The following is a 22,161-nucleotide window of genomic DNA, read 5'->3' on the forward strand; positions in this document are numbered from 1 at the left end:
CCTGCAACTTCTGTATTTTTTAGAAAATCTGATGGAATTCAGCTTCCCCACTTCCTGTATTTTCAGCAATTCTTTAAAATAATTTTAGCTTTTCTCATGCCTCTATTAACAGCAATGTTTTAATATTCATTTCTGTATTCTTTTTTTGCAATATTTCACATTTATTTCAGCTGTTTTCATTTCTGCTTTTTCAGCAAATCTATTGAAATTCCTTTCAGCTTCTCCCATTTCTGTATTTTCAGCAATTTCAAATTAATTTCAGCTTTTCTAATATCTTTTATTTCAGCTAATGTATTCAAATTCCCTTCAACTTTCTGTATTTTCAGCTATTTTTAAATATTCATTTCAGCTTTCAGCTTTTTGCATTCCAACGCATTTTCAGCAGGAAATGCATTTTCTAGTTCTGATATGGATGACGTTTTGAAATACCAGCCCACGAAGACTATTATCAGAGTACTACATTATAAGGGTAGCGTATTAACATAACTATTATGTATGTACTGTATTATCTGAGTTTTTTATTCACAAGGTTTCCGCTTGATTGATAAGCAGTGCTTGATAACCCCTAAACAGAAGAATCCTCCCTCCGCTCAGTTTTCACAACGTCCGCTAGAGAGCAGCAGCGAGGCGGCAGGCGGGGATAGAGGATCCGGGCGGGCTGGAGCGCCGCTGCGGCGGGCGGAGACGACTGACACAGTGCTGAAGCGGTAGAGGGAGGAAGGCTGCCTCATGCCGCCGGGGTTCACCGGGAATTATTCACCTGATGTCCAGCGGGCTCTTTCTGTTCCGGAAAGGGGGAATTATAACACAAAACCAAAATAATGCATCTTTTGGGGATTTGGATGCTGATGGCGGCTCTGCAGGTAAAAAACTGTTTTTGCAGCGGATACGGATACGCAGCAGAACGCGGAGAGGGAGACAATGCCTCATGCTCAGTCCATTTGTACTACGTTATTTTTATGTATTTGCTGTCCGCAACTGTCGCGATGACAATGGGCCGACAGAATGAAATGGCGTGCTGCTTATCCAGACCTGCACGATGAGTAATTTATTAAACAAACAACGAGGACGGGATGGGCTTGTGGTATATTGCGTGATCCAATCCAACTAGATGCAGGCTGTATAGAAGGCCGATGTGAGGGAAGAAATGAACGTTAACCTACGATGAGCGAAGGCCATGCTATTCACGGGGCTTTTCAGCTCCAAACAGGTGCTTCACCTTTGGTCGCGATGTAGTCGACTTTAACCGAACTATGCGCAGCGCATTTGTCTCTTACGGTGTCCTCTGCCGACGTTAACCAGGGGGCACGCGGTGGTGAAACCCGTAGAAGTCGTGTCCGTTCTTCATTTGGACGTCTTGTGCGTGCAGCGCGTGTGCCCCGCTGTGGTTCCACAGTGCATAGAGAGACGGGGCCCTAAGAACCCTGCTGCAGGGGGTTGTGCCAACCTACTGGTGGCCCGTATTGAGCAAAACAGGTTTTTCTAACACTTGGTTTAAAAAAAGACAGCGACAATATTAAAAGCACAGTTCAGGCCCCAAAAGAAAAAAATAGTTTTCCTCAAACCGACATACATTTGAAAAACGTCAATGTCTCTTTCCATATATCTGACTCTGTTGGAGATAATCCATTGACCTCATTGTAAGCAGTTGGATGGAGGTAGGCTACTATCAGTAAGAGGGTATGTGAAGTTTGCCAGTACCATTTGCTGAAAAGCAGCCCCACACCATGAGTTCCCACCTCCAAACTTCACTGTTGGTATGGCGTTCTTAGGGTGATGTGCAGTGCCATTTCTCCTCCAAACATGGTGTGTATTATGGCATCCAAACAGTTCAATTTTGCTCTCGAATTTGAAACGGGCGGCGCGAATGACGCGGCGCGTGGGACACGAAAAAGCGAAACGAGCGAAGTGAATAAATCGCTCTTTCGCCTAACGCTGTCTAGTGAAAGCCAATCAGCGTTGAGATGCTCTGCTAGTCATCCCCGTCCTGTATGGCGTTATATTTGTGCCACAATCCCGAGCGCGTAATTTTAAGTTTTGAGCACAGAGAACTATATTTTAGCAAAGAAAAACATATTCCGTGCGCGCAGTTAACTCAGGTGCCCTCTCCACAAACTGGTTTTCTGCGCGCAGGCAGCCGTTGCTGCGCTCTCTCCACCCCATCACTCTGCGCTCGCTCGAAGGTTCACTCACGCGCTCGCTCGAAGGTTCACTCACGCGCTCGCTCGACGGTTCACTCACGCGCTCGCTCGACTTGCAGCAGCGTTACATTTGTGCCACAAAACCAACCAATCAGAGAATTAAAGAAGGTCAATTGTGATTGGCTGTTGGTCTCCAATCACAACGCTAGTAGAACTACCTACAGCATCGCGGAAGCTCAGCGAGTTGCTGAAGTTTGCAGCATTTGTGCTAAATGCTAATGGCCTGGATTAAAACACTTGCTGTTCTCATCATTTGCTTCGGTCATGTCTGATGGTGGCTAGCCGGACTTCTAATATCACTCGTTTTCGTCTTCTTTAGGAAGCGTTGTGATTGGAGACCAACAGCCAATCGCAATTGACCTTCTTTAATTCTCTGATTGGTTGGTTTTGTGGCACAAATGTAACGCTGCTGCAAGTCGAGCGAGTGCAGAGTGAAGAGGTGGAGAGAGCACAGCAACGGCTGCCTGCGCGCAGAAAACCAGTTTGTGGAGAAGGCACCTGAGTAAACTGCGTGCACGGAATGTTTTTCTTTGCTAAAATAAAGTTCTCTGTGCTCAACTTAAAATTACGCGCTCGGGATTGTGGCACAAATATAACGCCATAGTCCTGCTGCCACAGCGTGAATACACTTTATTAAAAGGCTGCCCAAGTTAGTTTGTGTCTAACCGAGAGACGCCGGCACCGAGCCAGCACAACAGGTCATCAGACCGGCAGCTGGTCCGCCTGAAGCAGCGCTGGAAGCCGCAGTCATCCAGACGCACTTCCTGGAGGAGTCAGTGAAATTCAAGCTGTGTGCGGCGACGGATGATGAATCAGAAAACAACGCCGTTTGCGGTTCCGAAGTTTGTGTAATTCACACAACATGAGCAGAAATTGTGGTTATTTATTGCCATGGTGGATAGCATAAATGATTATAACAGTCTTTACGGAGACACGTAAAAGGAGAGACAGTCGCGAATGAAGCAAAAAAAAATGGGACGCAAACTAGGCGAAATACTCGCGCGAGTAAAGCGGGGTGAAAATTAGCTTCGCTTTTGGTGTGAACGCACCATTACTGTTTTCTTTGAGACAACAGTACCTGCTAATTGCAGGTCTTTTTGAAGCTCTCCAAAAGTGGTCCTTGGCTCTTGAACAACTCTTCTGATTATTCTTTTCACTCTGTCAGAAATCTTGCGAGAAGCACCTTGTCGAAACAAATTTATGGTGAAATGATTGTCTTTCCACTTCAGTATTATGGCCCCAACAGTGCTCACTGTAACATTTATAAGCTTAGAAATGCGCCTATAACCAATGCCATCATTGTGTTTTGCAACAATTAGGTTGCGAAGGTCTTGAGACAGCTCTTTGCTTTTACCCATCATGGGATATGCCTTGTGGGACACCTTGGCAATGAGACCTTTTTGTAGGCCATCAGTTGGGACTGAACCAGCTGATATTAATTTGCACTGATAAGAGTCTGGATTGCTTTTTAATTACTGATAGTTTTCAGCTATTATCTTGGTTTTTCCATACCTTTTTGCACCTCCCTTTCTTCATGTGAATACTTTTTCCCCGTGTCATTATTACACATAACTTTATTTCTGAACTTCTTTGTTTTGGTTTCTTTGTATGTATGTATTACTCAGGTTGTTATCAACATCTGGTGAAAATATCATGTCAATAGCTCCTTTGGAAATATTATTTCCTGAGAAAAATGGTGACGTGTTCAATACTTATTTCACCCGCTGTATGGTCGATATATGTAAAATATTTTGGGTGATTGTCCACTTAAGGAGGCATTATTCCTATTCATCCAGAAAAAAAAATACAACAGAGGGTCTAAGTCAGGGATGCCCACACCGGCTCACAAGCTACTTTTTAACTGACCATGTCATGGCGATCTACATTAAATGCCTCCGTTAGTAAGCAAGGATCGCTAATTAGCATTGGTTTTCCATTAGCTCATGCGGTCGACTGCGCATGCGTGACGTGATCGGATTTAAAACAAATAATGGCAGGCGATCGACCGGTCAATCGCGATCAAACTATTGGGCACCCCTGGTGCCCCTCAAGTAGGATCCAAAGTCGACGGGTTATCCACACTTTGTGGAGGAATCAATGGGGAGGACAGCCCTTTGCCAGGGAGGGTCAAAGGCCAGGTGCTAGATAAATCCCATCACCAGTGCCCTACTATACCTCCAAAGTCAGCAGTCTTACAGGCCTACCTAAACTAGCTTTTACAATGGATTTTATTACAAGTTGTATACGTGTACCTGAAGGCACGGTTACCGTCTGCCACTGTATATGATTGTGGCTCGATTGCATTTCAGGTGTGGTGATAAGGTTAATGATTGTGCTCTGTATATCTGTATAATACAGAGCTTCTGTAGAGATAACAATCCCCCTGTCAAATATAGGGAGGATAATGGAAGTTGATTAGGTATGTTCACTATCCTCCCTTAGTCACGAAACGGTTGGAAAAACATTTCCCCCATTAGGTGGCGTTGATTTCTGTCATTTGTGTATCCTGTTCATGATATTAATGCCGATTTATATTGATCTCAGGAAAGTGACATTAATTTGTCTTACTGTAACAAATTTTAACATCTGTCCTTTTTTATTATGTCTGCTGCAATTGATCAGCCATATAAAGAAACATTACATGTCATTTAGCTGACGCTTTTGTCCAAAGCGACTTACAATGAGTGCATTTCAACCATAAAGATACAAATTCAAAAGATACGGATGAGGTCTGGGTATGCAGCTGGACCAGATGTCCAAGTGTGTTTAATTCACTCTCTGCATAAGGAATGCCCTTTTTATATAGTCAGAAGGAAAATCTGCTAGAGCTCTTGGCTTCCTCCGTAATATGTAGCACTAACAATGATATCAGTAGCTTTTGACATGAAAATCATTTGGTGAGTAGTTGTGATATATATCTTAAATTATCATAATATAGATTTTTTGAGGATATGAATATGATCATAGGCATTTCCATTCCATATAATGGCTGAAATATGATGTAGGAGCAGTTTTAGGGGGAATTTTATATAAGAAAACTGACACTTTTATCCAAAGCAACTTAGAATGCAGTTTTCACCCATGGTTTTTACATTTTTGCCCAGGGAGCAATTAGGGGTCAGATGTGACCGGTGTGACACTTCGGCATGGGACACAGCAGCCAGGGTTCGAACCGCTAACCTTGCGGTTCCCGTCGCACCCTCTCTGCTCCATGCGCCACCGTCTACATTCTTAATGGATTGAAGTGTAAAAAATAACAAAGCATGTTCCAGATCATTTTTTAAGTAAACAGTTAAAGGAAGGCCTTCCTTTAACTTTCAGCGACAGATTCAGGTTTTTACACAAGCCATGGTATAATTTATAGATTTTAAAATGTTATGGTATTTTAATGGATTATATCCATGGTTATAAAGATGTAAAATCCCTCGAGATTGACCATGATTTTCACCTAATTGAAATTAGTGTTGCACGGTGTACTAGAAAGGTATCGCGGTACCCATACGTTGAAAGCAACACAGTTTTGAATATTTTTAGTACCAGTACTTTAACAAAAAGCATGTAATTGGAGTGCACTCACTGTTCCGCTTCATGTCAGGCTGCCTGCACACATTGACTGCGCAGCTCTCACACATGCATAACTATCAGATAACCTGATAACTATCAGGGGAGACGCGCCCTCATGTAGCAGGCTGCTCACCCATATACAGCCTAACACGATTAGCCTTAGCCTAGCTTAGCTCGGGTGACCAGACGTCCTCTTTTACCCGGGCACATTTTTTAGGTCTCGAAAAGAGGAAATGTCCTTGGTATAAGAGGACGTCTGCTTTGTCTTGTGTTGCACTTGCTTGATGTTTGACTGTGTTTGGAAAATTGTTGACTTGCTAGTTTGTCATAAACAAAGTAAGTTTAGCCGCTAGCAGACATCTCGTTAGCAATGTTAGCAAGCTTGTTATAAAACGCTTGCATATTAATGCTAGTATTAAGTGCTCTCGAGTCGGCTTCTTTGTGATGTTATAGGGATACTTTTCACTAAACCTTGGAGTTAGACGTTGGGGGTGAAGCTACGGCTGACGGGGGGTGTAAGTTACGCTACGTGCAGCAAATCGGGTTATAGATGAACCAGCGCAGATTTTTTAGATATTTTTTTTTTTTAGCGTAATAAATTGGATATGTGGCGCGAGTGCGTGTGAAAACATGGAAACACGCGTGTCACACGGGGAAACCGTGAGAGTTGGCAGCCCTGTAGCTTTGTTGGCTAGCTTGACAACAACTTTCCTAACACAGTCAAACATCAAGCAACACAAGACAAAGCAAGACCCCAAGTTAGTTCCTGAATAGTCCAGCAGAAATATATACATGCAAAATAACCTACAATTTCACTCAATGTGGGCCTATATGATCATGAGGTCAGAATGCACACAAAATTGTACCAAATAATACACACTTGATGCAATAGACTACATGCTTGTGGACCCTGAGGGTGGATCTTCACCTAATCCTTTTTATTTTTAGTTAAGGAAATATGAATGTGAGAATATCAAACTATCAAAGTAAATAAAGCATTGTTCATCCCAGACAGTCAGATACCAGGTAAAAAAATGAACCTTACAGATGTTTTATTTATTACTATCATAGATAAATATATTCCATTATCCTATTTGTGGTATCGTATCGTAAGTATCGGGTACCGTAATATTTTGGCAGGTATAGTATCAAAGTCATAATTTTGGTATTGTGACAACCCTAATCTAAATATTAAAGGTGCGAACCGCAGGGTTGGTGGTTCAAACCCTGGCTGCTCCATCTCCCATGTTGAAGTCTCCCTGAGCAAGACACCTAACCCCTAATTGCTCCCAGGGCAAAATGTAAAAACCATGGGTTAAAAAATGCAATGTAAGTTGTTTTGGATAAAAGTGTCAGCTAAATTACCTGTAATGTAATAAAGGAGGATTAGTACAAACCCTGTAGCGAAGAAGCATGGGTCTGGGAGAGGCGGCTCTCACAGTATTTCAACACTGGCTCATAGTTTACTGTGGAACTGAACTGGTGTTTGGTTTGTCCCCTCTGTGCTCCTGTAGAAATATGGCGCACATCACTTCATGCTCCCGGAAACACTTCAAACTATTCTTAGTTTTAGTAAATAAATGTGAAAATGATATTCTATTCCAGACATTTTATCTTCTTTCTGACATTTCATGCTGAAACTATTAATCTTTTGATCAAAAGAAAGGCATCAACATTATAGATAGTAAATAACAATTTTACTTTCACTAACTTAATTCTACAAAAACAATGTTTTACCGCATATGTAAAATTATGACTTCCTCTTCTATTCTAATAGATCAGAATAAATAAAAAGCGTAGGGATTGGGTTAGTCCAACACTCCTTAGTTATACAGTACACAGTGACAGTACATGTAGATCATTGTGAGTCATGAGCCTAGTCATTGTGGAACTCCGTCCTCTTGGATCAATGGGACTGCCTGTGTGAGGATTTGTTTGTGGAACGTCTTCCCAAACTGTTCTCCCTGGCTGTGTGTGTGTGTGTGTGTGTGTGTGTGTGTGTGTGTGTGTGTGTGTGTGCGCGCGCTCCATCAGCTGTACCAGGAGCGGGGTCAGGGTGGGATTCTCAAGTCATGCACAAGGGCCCCCTCCCCCTGTTCATTCTCTTATCAGGGCATGTTGGTGGGAACCTTTTCTTTTTAAAGAAGAGGTCAGGCCAAAGCTCTGTAATCTGTGTTTTCCTCTCCACTCCTTCTGCTAATAGGGGAAGAGATGAAAACCAGACGTGCTAAGCCACCCATCCCCCTCCCCCTTTCCCAATGCCCTCCACCCCACCTCCATCCAAACATGTCAGACTGGGCTGCTTTTTTTTAGGTTAAGTAGAAGCAAATCACAGCACCCCCTTTGCTTCATTACTTTAATCACTGGATCTCCCTCCATATCCACTCATCCCTTCCACCCAACAACACACACACACACACACTAACAAATTGCAAGAAGATGTCTTCATAAGGAGCTGGACTAGTGCATGATGGTAAGTGATTTGACCCAGTTGTCTGCTGCTCCTCGTGGTGATTAATAATGCCCATGTGGTTGGTATTTTAGCGTTCCTTTTTTTTTTCCCCTTATCTCTTTGTCTTCTGCTTCACACATTGCAAAGTTTGTACAACAAACACAGCAGACTAAATCAGTGAGTCGGATTACTGCTCTTGTCCTTGTGTTAAGCTGCGATAATATCCAGCCCTCAACCATGAAATCAGTTTACAAGGATTCATTGACAAAGGCGAAATGTTATTAATGGAGGCTTAAAAAAGCCTCAACAATCAAACAGTCTCAAAAACATCCAAATCAAGTGAAAAAGGGTCATCAGGTCGCTCTCTAACACATGGATATCGTCTCTCTCTCCTCCAGCTCACTGCTCTGGACAGAGTAGCCCAGCACCAGTCAGGCGAGCAGGGGTTATTGCCATGCACAAGAGGCTTCCCTAAGGAGGAATACGTCATCAAAGTGGACCAGGAGCTGGCAAAGGGACAGCCAGTCTTCAACGGTCAGTTCACACACACACACACACGTAGTAATCCCCTGCTGTTCGGTGGGGGTTGTTAAAAAGGCTTCCCGATATCTGAACATTAATGGAGTTTTTCTGAGTCTGCGTTGACCCCCCCGGTCGCCGCAACGTCCGCGCCGTAGCGTCCACCACACCCCCGTGTAGGATAGTCAGCGCCACCCCTGATCAAAGTGGGCAGGATCTGGCCCAAACCTGAAATGAGTTTGACACCCCTACTTTAGATATTTCAGTGACACATAAGATTCACCTAGAGTTAGGGGTGTAATGATTCATTTTAACGATTCGAATCGCGATTGATGGTTGCTGATTCGATTCATTGACGATCTGGGTTAATTTAGAACGATTCGATTCAGTGACTTTACTGGACAGTGCAGGCAAAGTTTCTGATATCCCTGTTGTAAGTGTGTCTTGTAAGGAAATCAGGTTTAAATTAATTATGGATATTATAAATAAGCAAACAATTAATGGCAAATGTATTAACCTTTTATTTGAATCAAGTGCAATTTTCAATGTAAACATTACACAATTACACAATGTTCGGATCAATTCACAGAACCCCGGATTTTCAACCACATTGTAGGGTTGCATTTCTTTACAGATAAACTTTGCAATTGTTACTGTGAGGAGTTTCGTGCTGGCGAGGCCTGAGGTGCCTGCAGAGCTGGAGCTACCTTCTGCTGCTGCAGCGGTGACGCTGCCTGACTGTCGGCGTTGTTTAATCCCATGGTGCCTTAGTAGATGGCCGGAAAGATTCGCCGTGTTTCCGTAGTTTTTTTATTTGGCTTCTACATATTCTACAAACAGCGACCGACTTATTTAGAACACCTCAGTGTTTGCAAAAGCCAAAATGTTTCCACGCGCTAGATCGATAAGTTGGTTTGTAAATGTCTTGCTCGCAGTAGTCTCCTCCATGCGGTGTTTTGTTCTAGTTAAACAACGCTCGCGCGGCTGCGTACTGATGACGTCACAGACAGGCAGACTGAATCGAGTAATGTTTAACGTGTCTAAAGTGCTAACAAACACATATCCATACCGTTGCTGTGCTTAAATCCAAATGTGCAGTTTCCAAGTATCGATACAAATCGATTCAGTTGGATCGCAGGAATATAAATCGATTAAGTGGATGAATCGTTACACCCCTACCTAGAGTGTCTTTGGCAAAACCGCTGATGAATTCAGTCGGTATCAGCAGCACGCCGATCAAGCAATAGGTCTGTAGATACACACACCAGGATTTTACTTTTTTGCTGTTATTGTACCTACACAGTAATAGAGCAAACCACATGGACAAGAAACTATTAACAATTCAATAAATTTTATTTTGTATTGCCCAAAATCAAAATGACCTCATAGGGGTTTACAGTTTGTACACGAGACATCCTCTGTCCCATAACCCTCACATGGGCACAGGATAAAATCCCCCAAAACTGAAGGGTAGAAACTTTATGGAGAATGGCAGAGGACGATCCCTCGCCCGGGATGGACTGCAATGGATGTCATGTGTACAAAATGAATAATGTTCATTCGAAGATGTACAACACTTGCAATGCATGACAGATTATTCAGATATTGTGAGTAGTAAGCCAGGTATGAGGCAGGGCCACTGTAGGGACAACGGCTATCAGATGTAACCACCATCAAATAGAGCCACCATCACCCGGACTGAAAGTGGAAGCCTTAAGATGACAGTGCCTGGCCAGCTAGTGCCTTGTAGATAAGGAGAAGCACCTTAAATTCTATTCTTGCATTAACAGGGAGCAAGTGCAGAAAAGCTAATACAGGAGTAATACGATTCTTAGTTCTTATAAATACACGTGCTGCAGCATTTTGAATCCACTGAAGAGGCTTAAGGGACTTCTAAGAGCAGCCCAATATTAAGACATTGCAAAAATAGTCTAGAAGTACCAAATGCATAAACTAACTTTTCTGCAACACTTACAGACAGACAACATAATAATGTAGCGGCAGGTTAATAACTACTATATATAAAGAGTGTGGGTACCCAAACAGTTGTCCGCTGACGTTGCAGGCCTGTTTGCAGCTGGATTGGCGAATGGGTCCTTGGGAACAAAAAACGGCGGCTTCGCGCTAAAGCGGCAAAAAAAAAAAAAAAAAAACACTCGTCATCCTCACGGTGTTGGCGAGGTGGGCGTGGGGCTGTCGTGCCGGCCGTTTCCCGCTGGGTTGTGTTCTCGAAGTCTGGGAACCGATACGGACTGAGTGGCCGGTTTGGCTATTCGCTGGCGGGGCGTCGTCCCCGCAGCCCACCGCTGTGTTGAGTTATCAGAGTCCGGGGACCGAGTTGGCTACTCGCCCACTCTCTATATCCTCGCTTTTCTCCGCTCCACCAAACTCTTTTTCTCGCTCTTCACGTCCCGCGTCTTTTTTCGTCCCCCGGACCCCTCTCCCAGTCCCGTCCTCCCCCCAAAGTCACTTCCCCTCCTGTTTGATTGGACTATGGTACCAACAAAACGTTTTTTCAGGGAACTTAAATGTTAAATGTAGTTGAGAAAGAGAATATGCAAGCCTAGCTCCTTTGTACTTGATGCAGCTAGTTGGTTGGGTTAGCCCCTAGCAATGCTCGTTTAAGGGGATATCTCCATAACGAGTACAAAAGGTATTTAAGAACTGAAGTGTACAATGAACATTTTAATTAAAAAAAAAAAAAAACACGAATGCGTTTCCACCGCAGTTGGAGCTCGTTCGAGGTGGGGAACGTAAACGCCTGTGCTTGCTCACCCAGTGTAACCAGCGGTGGACGGTGAAGTAGTGGGGTGCAGCTGACCAAAAATAAAGAGGCATGACAGCCGAAACTCACTTTTGGTCCTGGTGGGACATTTAGTTAAACAAAAAGACAAAACACAAAAAAGTACACACACCCAAGGAAGGGAGGAGATGGGGGTTTAGGGACTGGGGTAAAAGTAATGCAATAAACAAAAGGTCCCTTTTCTTCTACACACCTATCCCTAACCAGCTTACCTCTCTATGGCCAAAACTACAGGGGTGACCCCCACCCAGCTGTGTGTGTAACAAAGATTTACCTACGTGATGCAAATGTACACCCGTGGGCAGAACTACCTACCCCTTCTCCAGAACTCCGGTAGAGCATAATGGGATCTCACCCGACAGGATTCAACACAAAACGTCTTTGACAGGCCATACAAAACACAAGGCCTCTCTCCCTCCTTTCTCTTTTTTCTCTCCAGCAACCAGGCTGGTTTATATAGGCAATCAGCTCGTTAGCCGATTACTCCCCAGGTCTTCACCGGCCACGCCTCCTCGCCAACAACCAACCAGCACCGCACACCTGTGAACCGAGAAAGGGGCACTCTCCCCCACTCACACAGTTAAAGGCACAGAACAAAACATGGGACATGTAACACAGCTGTAGACTATAAAATCCGTGAAAATTCTTGATAGATCAGACTTTGCATGAGGTAAAGATATCAGAAATCTAGCTTGTTTTTAATTGCTGGTTTTGTAATGTGTTTTCCGGGGAAATAGTATTTTACTCTCGCTCCATAATACTTAAAAGCGGATGGTGTGTTTTGATCATGGGGTCTCTCTGTAACGGGATGTGAAGGAGTCAGAGCCGCTTCAAGATCATCAGGGGACGGGCACGGGCTGTTTTAGCAGGGTTACAATCTGATGGCTGTGGGCGCTGATAATTATTTAATTGGCGCAGAGGAAGATTGAATAATTAGTGAGGATGGGGAGGAGATTGACCTGTCTTCTCCATGCAGTCTTTCCTCCTTGCCTTTTTGTACCACCCTTGAGAAGATGAGGTCCAAGTGTGTCTCCTGGCACATCTGTTCTTGATTCCCCAGGGTGTACGTACGGGGTGGGTACGTCCGAGCGAGAGAGAGAGCGGTGAAGAAGGTGGTGGGAGGTTTTTGAATGGTGTGACCGGAGAAAAACCTTGTACTGAAACAGTGTTAACCAGTGTGTAAATAAATCCTCAGGAAATAATAGTGGGCATTTATTTGCTAACCAGCAGCAGGAAAGAAAGGGGATCAACCCCGAAGTTACGAACAGGTAAGAGTTCGGCCCTGGAGCATAGAACGAAATCTCCAACTACGGTCAGAGACGGACAAGCAGGAAAGGTCAACAAAGGCCTTTGGCTGGAACATGTAATATTTATGTGGCACATGAACAGAAAGTAACATGTAATATGATGGTTGCCTCCCACTGAATACTTCTCTGCTCACTCAGAGGTAAAGCCAAAGGAAACTTGTGGAAGAGAACATGAAGGACTACTCTGGTATAAGAGGCATTCAATTCCAATTCAGCAAGGTCCATTTAGAGAAAAATGAACTCCAACCAAAGGTCCAGAACATCACAAGAATGTCCAACTTGCACCACGGCTTAGTCTCTTCTCTACATATTAAAGTTGCAAGAAAACACAATTTTTTGATTAACATAATCATTGCCATATTGCACTTGATAAATAATTATTCGTAGAAGTGTGCGCATGCTCCCTCTGTAGATATAAAGCGCTTTTTCAAAATGTCTAAGCAATTATGAAGCTACTTCCACCCATTTAAAAGTAGAACTTTGGCTAAAAGAAAAATATAAATGCTTTTTCAAAAAACGTTTTATTCTTCAAAATATTTGGACATTAGAAATTGAAAAAATGTGTTCACTTCGAGACGCTGCCCAAGCCTCGCCTCCGTTTTTAACAAAGAAAGACAAGAGGCACAGCGATCGACTAATGTGGGTAACATTTACATATAAAATTAATATATTGCGGCAACAAAAATTAAGTGAAAATAACGATTAACACGTTATATAAACTATATTAGCCTATGAACATCCTTAAAGCGGAAAAGGTTTGTGTTTGGACCCAAATGCACTCACACGACATCACGACTCTGAAGACAGTTGTACGTTGTAAACAGGTTTATTGATGTAAGAAAGCATGAACTGATTTAACAATTGTAACGAAACAGTAAGACAAAGGGTGGGTAGGTTTACCAGGAGTTGGGCTGGCAGGTTAAACAGGGACAGGCAGGATCGGCAACAGGCGCTCCATCTGAAAATAAGCACTCGATAATCTGGCATGGAAGCAGAAGACGAATCTGGCAGTGTGTGAATAAGGCAGGAGACTAAATAGGACTTGAGTAGTGATCACAGGCAGGTGTGTGAATAGGTAAAGGGTTAGCAGGGCTCAATGCTCTGCCCTTCCTATTTTCCCATTCACGAACCCGGCCGTCAAAAATCCTGATGTCGATTGACGAAGAGTGCAGTCCTTCCCCACGTCGCCTAAATCCCCCTCTTGTTTCTCCCTCCCATTTTGTACTCTTCTCATGTAATGCAGGGGATTGCCCTACTTTATTCTCATATATCACGGTCTCACCACGCTGCCGCAGTCAGTAAAAGAGAGGCCAATATCTCTCTCTCTAACACCCACCCACCATCTGAATCAGTTGCACTTATTTCCCCCTGTCAATTGTCTACTGCTGTTGCATTTTTCTCAGAGGGGCTTAGCAGTGGGATGTTCGTTGCTACTATGTTTCCCATTCTGCATCTAATGGAATTTTCTAGCAGAGAATACTCAATTTGCTCTCCAAGGTGGCAAATCATTCATTTGATTGATTGATGTATGTTCTACGTCAACACTCTTTCAGGTCAAAAGTATCTTGACTACTAGTTTAGTGGTGGGCAGTAGGGATAACAGGTTACAGTTTATTTTTTACAGTTTGGCAATTCTGTGGATTTATAGGTAATGTAACCAGATATACATCATATCTGATACAGGTGGTATATCACGTAGATGCTTTTAATCCAGTAGTCAAAAAGGTCCAACTCAATAATCTATATATGTGATCAAACATTACTCACACAACTTGTAACTGGCTCTACTCTCCCCAGTCTGTATCTGAGCCGGCACACCGTAAAGACATCCTAGAGTCTAGGATGGGCAAATTAAATGGTGCAGGGGGCCACCATTTTTTATCAGCGCTACCAGGGGGCCACACAGGACAGCGCACTTCCTAACCAGATTTATAACAATAATAAATAAATAAGACCAAAATATGTGTATGTAGCCGGTCTGGAGCTACCACCGTCGCGTTCCTTCAAGGACGCACGGACACACGTTGTCAGCAAATTGTCTTTTATTTTGTCAGAGGGGGGAGAGAGCAAGATTGAGGCCACTCGTTGTTTCGCTCGGCTTGGCTTAGTTCAGCTCAGCACAGCACAGCACAGGTCCGATCCGATCTGGTCTGGTCTGGTCTGATCTGATCTGCTCAGCTCGGATCAGCTCTGCTCCCGTCATCTCCCCTCCAGATCTTGCTCACCGTTTTTAACAGAGAGACAATCAGTCCAAATCACATCCTCACGCACCTGCCGGCACCGTCCCCTGAACCACTCCCCCGCTCCCCCCCTGCAGCTGAGCTAACCGCACCCCGTTACCAGTGTATATGTCTGTATGTTTATTGAACCAACATAATCACAGCATCTTAATATATGTCATGCTCAAATGCAATAAATAACCAGATACTATTTTTTTTCAGTGCAAAGTGCTGTCATACATAAAAATCCAACTCCATTTTAACATTTTCCCTGCATACCTGCTCTACCTCACCCCATTAGCATGACTGGTTCTCCTTTAATGAGGAACTCAGCTTTGCCTTTTGGCGCACAATAGAGTGGATATCATATCAATGTCAATCTTTGTGCATCCAATTCGCATCAGATAAAAAAAGTGTCATCCGTGAGCCTGTTTCTCTCTTTCGACTTGATGTGTTTCATTGTCGAAAAACTGCTCTCACAAATGTATGTGCTCCCAAACATACTGGTAAATTGAGAGAGCAAAATTCTCAGAGGAGTGGGAAGCGGCATTCAGGCAGCAGACCCCAAAACGTAATTCCCTTCTCATTGTGCATCGCCTGAAAAAACGCAGGACAAAGTTCAAGCCGTAATTCAGAAGGTTGCTCGCTGACAGCAGCGGAGAGGGGGTCCACATAGAGCTCTATGTGGCTGCATTGCGTGAAAATATTGGAAACGATGCTTGAACTGCTCCTGCAGTTTCTCGATATCGGTCTTATATTTGTGAAGTACGCATTTGCACTCTGGGACACTTTTTCCCATCTCCTCACAAGCAGGAAAGTATGTCAAATTCGGAAGATGGGATGAAAATCCCTCTTTGAATAGGTCTAATTTGCGCTGAAATGCGTTGATGTGTGCACACAGGTCACACACAGTTTGGTCTCTCCCCTGTAACTTTGTGTTCAGGTCATTGAGGTGTGCAGTAATGTCAGTAAGGAATGCCATGTCGCACAGAAACGTTGTGTCTTTGAGTTTCCTGCAGTTAGCACTGGAATTTCGGAGCGCAGCGCAAAGAAACACTCAAGACACGACTCATCCATGGGACTTCGGTGTGCATTTGTAAATCCCCATATGCAGCGTCCACATCTCCTGTGACTGAGGGATCTTTTCCCTCCTCGGATGAGAAGTTCAGTGTCTTGGCGCAGAGGGATAAATAAAGTAACCGTTAAAATGTCCCTATGTTTGTCGTGCATGTCACCCAAAATCAATAGGACTACTCACGCACCTGGTGTATGATACAGGGCAGTATAGGGCAGTTCACTCCGCTTTGTTGAAGGAGCCCTGCGAATCCGGCGTGTCTCCCCTGCATCGCTGGTGCGCCATCCTTAACAACAGCCGATAGTTTGTCCACGCCACCATAAGCGTTTGCAACACTATTAACGGCGTTGAATATATCCGTGCCCTTGGTGGTATCATGCAAAGACACTATCTTTAGTAACTCCTCGTGCACTTCAAACGAACTGTCAATGGTTCTTGTGAAAATCAGCAGCTGACTGACATCCATCACATCTGTACTTTCATCCAAGGCCAGGGAGAAGTACTTGCAGTTATGCATAACTTCTTTCATCTTCTCCTCGACATGATCATTAATGTCAAAAATTCTACGAGTCACTGTGCGACGAGACAAAGAGACCGTATCAAAATTTGTAACCAGGTTAGCATCACCCAACGCTCTGGCCGTTTCCACGGCACATCTCTTCACAATCTCGCCATCGGACAAGGGCTTCTTTGCTTTAGCACGCTCAAGTGCAACAGCATACGACAACATGAGTGCAGCCTCCTGTGTGGTTGTGGCTCTGGTAAAAAATTGTGGCAATTTAGGGTGAAATCTTTCATGGCTGATAATGTCTCCAAGCAAACTAGGCACATGGGTTTGCCTTTAAATTCAGTGAACAGATAATCCACTTCCCATTTCACCTGAAAGACACGTTTTTCTTGATAGGGTTTTCTCTTCGCGTTGCTTTTTGCCATGGCTTGACCTCTCTTCCTCGTTGATGGAGAAGACCCGGCGGAAGCACGTAGGAAGCTGCGTCTGCATAGGAAGCGCCATCTGGCGGTGGACTCTGATATTACAACTTGAAAGTGATCGGGCGCTGTAGAGCAGTGGTCCCCAGCCACTGGTCCGCGGACCGATACCGGGCCGCACCACAGAAAGCTTATATATTTTTTTTTCTGAAAAATGTTTTATTTTGAAAATTGACCGGATTTTCTCCTACTTATGTGCGCTCTTCCCTCTGACATATTCCCCACGCGGCGTACCAGGCGTTTTTCTTGTCCTTTCGCCGACCAGCGGACACAGACTACTACCCACCCCCCGTCGGTCGTTCCGCCCGCAACGACTACTACTACGGTCCGCAAAATATTGTCTGACATGAAACCGGTCCGTGACGGAAAAAAGGTTGGGGACCACTGCTGTAGAGGACACGCTTATAATTTTCAGAAAAGAATCTAGGGGCCACTCCGAATGAGAGCGAGGGCCTGCCAGTTGCCCATCCCTGTCCTAGACCGATATTCTGAACGTCCCAATCTATGAGGAAGGAGCACCCCATGTTTCATATCGTTTTGATACTCATCCATTCACTGTTTCCTATTTAATTTGCGCTTGATGGGGGTGGGAGGTTGACATCTCAAGTAAAACAGGAAGATTTAAGTGGACACTTCTGCCAAAGCATGACAAAAGGATAGAGTAAGTCAAAGTGAGTGACATGTTTCTCCACTGATCCCTCTGGATGTTTAAAACCGCAGTGAGAGGTCAGTACAGGTCCGAGAGGATGTGTGTGTGATGGAGCATTGTGGCAACCCGAGGGACGTGGAGGCAAGATTGCAGAATAAAGTGAGAGCGCCAATGAGAGGGGTGAGGTGATGGTGTTACCTCCTATTTACAGGTACTACTCTTAATCCCTTGAGCGATCCCAGCGTTCTATCTAGCTTCCCCCATGGTTCCCTCTAACCGCCCCCCTCCTCCTCTTTCTTCTTGGTGGATTACAGCGATAGTAGCGTATACCGCCACCTACTATTCAGGAGTGTGCAAAGGGATTTATGGCAAGGCTAGACTATTGTTCACTATATATATATATATATATATAAAAATAAATAAATAACTTAAATTATTCATTAGGCCTGATTCATTCAGAAACATAACTAAAGCTTTGATTCTGTCTCTTTGCATCCCTTGTTCCTCTAAAATATCGTTTATCAGCCTATCATTTCCAGCTTCGAACTCTTGCCATTTCATTCTGAACTTATTATTTTTATTACAGTTAAAAAGAACATGTTCAACATCTTCTTTAACTACATTCAGTACATAATCCATCACCTTTTCCTATCATTTTTAGTGTGGAATTGAGACGTGTATGACCTAGTCTTTTTCTGGGATATACCACTTCCTCTCTTCTGTTAAGACCCAGTGCGGAGACTCTTTTCCCTCCAACCTGGCTTTGTACTTTATGGTATTGTCTAGCTTTAGGGTCAGATTCCCATTCACCTTGCCACTTTTGCATGGTCTCGATCTTTATTAAACTTTTAGCTTCCCCTTTTCCTAATAGAACCTTAATGCCTATATGTTCTTTCTCCAAAGCCTTTTTTGCTATTTTATCAGCCATTTCATTTCCTTTTAATGCAATATGTGCTGGGACCCAGCAAAACTGAGCTATGATCCCTAGGTTTCTAATATTTGCTAACAGGTATTTTATTTCTAGTATAAGGTCATCTCGTGAGGATGTCCCCTCAAAACTTTGCAATACTGACATGGAGTCGGTACATATAATTGATTTAAGGGGTTTTATTTCTTCGATTCACCTCAATGTGGTTATAATTCCAACCATTTCACTTGAATAAACAGATAAATAATTAGTTATTCTAATGTCATACTTTATTTTGAATTTGGGATATAGATTCCTATACTAAAGTGACCGCTGCTTGGGTCTTTGGATCCATCTGTGAAAATTTTAAGGAATCCATAGTATGAAGAATTCAGATAATTTTGGGAATACGCTGCAAAAAAACATTCACCTGGAAGTGCTTTCTTTTGATTTAACAGTTAATGTCCATGGAGGAACACTACTCAGTGTGGCTCCCTTTCGACGCCCATCTCCCGCCCAACAGACATAGACCGGTTGCAGGATCAGTTTAATGGTGTGTTCTCCCCCCTGCCAGGTTGCACAGATCTCACAGTGCATCACATTGAGACGTCCCCGGGCGTGACGGTGCGGTCGCGGCCCTACAGGTAGACTATTGCAGGGTGAATGCGGTGTCACGCTTTGACGCGTACTCGATGCCCCGGGTCGACAAACTCCTGGACCGCGTTTTGGGATTTGACCGAGGGCTACTGGCAGATTCCCTTGTCACCAGAGTCCAGGGAAAAGACTGCTTTCTCCACTCCGTTTGGGTTATACCAATTCACCATGCTTCCCTTTGGGTTGTTTGGTGCCCCGGCCACTTTCCAACGCCTCATGGACCGGGTGCTGCATCCGCATGCTGCATACGCTGCCGCCTACCTGGATGACGTCCTTTGACGAAACCCAATGGTGGTAGCTCCATCTCGGCTACAATTTTCTTTTGACCCGTTTTTGTTTTGCAATTTTTTGACTGTCCTAACACCATAAATATTTGCATGGGTTTGGAAAAAAGAAATAAACAGACTTTCGTAGACAACCTGCATCTTCCCTGACTCCGCCATCGGTCATCTTTCTTTCCACAAACATTAGTTTGATTCTTTTTACTCAGACTAATTGGGATACTTTGTCTTGCTGCCATAAGTATAAAATTGCTTACATTATTGTTAATTTCGTCAACAGTTTGATCTGGCTCAGGAACCTGGTTTACCATACCATCACAAATTTCTATATATTTCTCCCAGTTAGCTTTTTTGAGGGCCCATTTCTGATGAATGTACTTTTGTTCAGTCTTAAATTCAATATCTACTTTACACAAGAATGATCACTTCCAATGATTGTGTTATGATATATTTCCCATTCACATCTACTAGCTATTTTCCTGTCAACTATAAAATCAATGCAGGACGTTTTAATTTAATTATAGTACCAGCCCCATTGTTCAAACATACCAGGATCTCATCAGCTTGTGTTCTAAATCCTAGTGTGGTGGCGGGCGTGGTTTGGCTCAGCTGCAGAGGGGACAGAGAAGGGAGTGGCTTGGGGAACGGTGCCTGGAGGAGGCATGATTGGCCTCAGGTGGAGCTAATCAGTGTGTGCGTGTTCTGCATCAAGTAGGGGAGATCCAGCGAGAGACTGAGCAAGGCTAAGAAGCTGGAGCTGGATGCATACTGTACGAGAGCGTAAAATAAAGACTATTACCTGAACCTATTCGCTGTTTCCTCGTCATTCCGCGTCCCCCCAGAGGACTGCACGTTACACCTAGTAAGTCATTTGCAATGTCCACAATTAATTTAATTTATCACTTAGGATATTCAATTGTTCTATTGATCACTGTACAGATACAGGCAATGAAGCAATTTTTCTTAACCAACAGTGTTTCCTCTGAGATCTTGACTTTTAGAAGTCAGGGATACTAGGTCTACTGACCTGAGTTCTTGCTTTGATGGGATTCCTATCATTCATTCTGCTTGTTCTTGACTTGCTGGTGTATGGTTTCAGTGTAGATTGCTCTGGTAAACAGGAAGCAACATCTAGCCTTATTTATTCTCAATTATCTTTAGGAGCCTCAGCACAAGACACTTTGTTTGTTATCTTATATTTCTCAGCTTCCCCGGCTTCTTTTTGTTTCTCACATCCACCATATGCTATGATCACCTCCGCAGTTGCGGGATTTTAACGCAGCATCATTCCCACATTTCCGATATTTGTGTTCTCCACATCTAGCTTTTCCTCTGCATTGAGCCGCTACATGTCCAAATCTTTGGCATTTGTAACATCTTAGTGAAGGTGGGACATACCGTCATACCAGGATATACTGTATAACCATCTGGACTCTTAATAGGCAGCTCCTTTATAACCAGGAATCAGGACACATTTATTGCCAAAATATGTCATACATACAAGGAATTTGGCGGTTGGTGCGTGACAGTAGACAGTGTAACAATAGACAACAGCAGTGCACAAGTAATAAAATAAAATGAAACGCTAATGCTAGGGGTTAGTAGAATAAAACTATGGGTTAGTATAAAGTAAGATAATAAAGTTAAAAAACATTAAAAAATAAAGTGCACTAGCGAACAAGTGACAAAAGACAGTAACGTGATGTGTGCAGCATGAAAGAAAGTGACCGGTGGAACGTCCGAGTCAGTCAGTGGGGGCCCGGGCTCTGTTGATGAGCCAGACGGCCGACGGGAAGAAACTGTTCGCGTGGCGGGAGGTCTTAGTCCTGATGGACCTCAGCCTCCTGCCAGATGGAAGGGGCACAAACAGATTTTGTCCGGGGTGAGAGGGGTCGACTACGCTCTTTTTAGCTCGCTTCAGAGACCTGGAAGCTAACAAGTCCTGCAGGGACAGCAGATTGCAGCCGATCACCCTCTCTGCAGAGCGGATGACACGCTGCAGCCTGCCCTTGTCCTTTGCTGTGGCTGCAGCGTACCTGACGGTGATGGAGGAGCAGAGGATGGACTCGATGATGGTCGTGTAAAAGTGGACCATCATCGTCTTGGCAGGTTGAATTTCTTCAGCTGCCTCAGGAAGAACAACCTCTGCTGAGCCCTCTTGGTGATAGAGCTGACATCCAGCTCCCACTTGAGGTCCTGGGTGATGATGGAGCCCAGGAAATGGAAGGAATCCACAATAGTGACGGGGGCACCTTCCCCCATTACAGGGTAATGGGGGAAGGTGGGGCTCTGTTCCTCCGGAAATCCACAACCATCTCCACTGTCTTTAGAGCGTTGAGCTCCAGCTTGTTCTCGCTGCACCACAACACCAGATGGTCAGACTCCCACCTGTAGGCGGACTCATCCCCACCAGAGATCAGTCCAATGAGGGTGGTGTCATCCGCAAACTTCAGGAGCTTGACGGACTGGTGACTGGAGGTGCAGCTGTTGGTGTACAGGGAGAAGAGCGCAGCCATGGGGGGGACCGGTTCTGATGATCCGAG

The 22,161-nt window shown here is 44.1% G+C and overlaps 1 protein-coding gene across 2 annotated transcripts in view; it reads left to right on the plus strand.

The window, feature by feature from the left end:
• Window positions 1-650: 650 nt before the first annotated feature.
• LOC120823703 (cadherin-2) overlaps window positions 651-22,161 on the plus strand; it is an 88,636-nt gene continuing 67,125 nt past the window's right edge. Inside the window, exons 1-2 of one of the 2 annotated variants that reach the window (XM_040183922.2) lie at window positions 651-863; window positions 8,616-8,751. In XM_040183922.2, coding sequence (XP_040039856.1) covers window positions 822-863; window positions 8,616-8,751 — 178 coding nt within the window. In that variant the 5' untranslated portion in view covers window positions 651-821. The remainder of the gene's footprint in view (window positions 864-8,615; window positions 8,752-22,161) is intronic. The other variant, XM_078107865.1, reaches the window with a different exon arrangement.

The sequence above is a fragment of the Gasterosteus aculeatus genome, chromosome 8 (assembly GCF_964276395.1).
Source record: "Gasterosteus aculeatus chromosome 8, fGasAcu3.hap1.1, whole genome shotgun sequence".
Lineage (NCBI taxonomy): Eukaryota > Metazoa > Chordata > Actinopteri > Perciformes > Gasterosteidae > Gasterosteus > Gasterosteus aculeatus.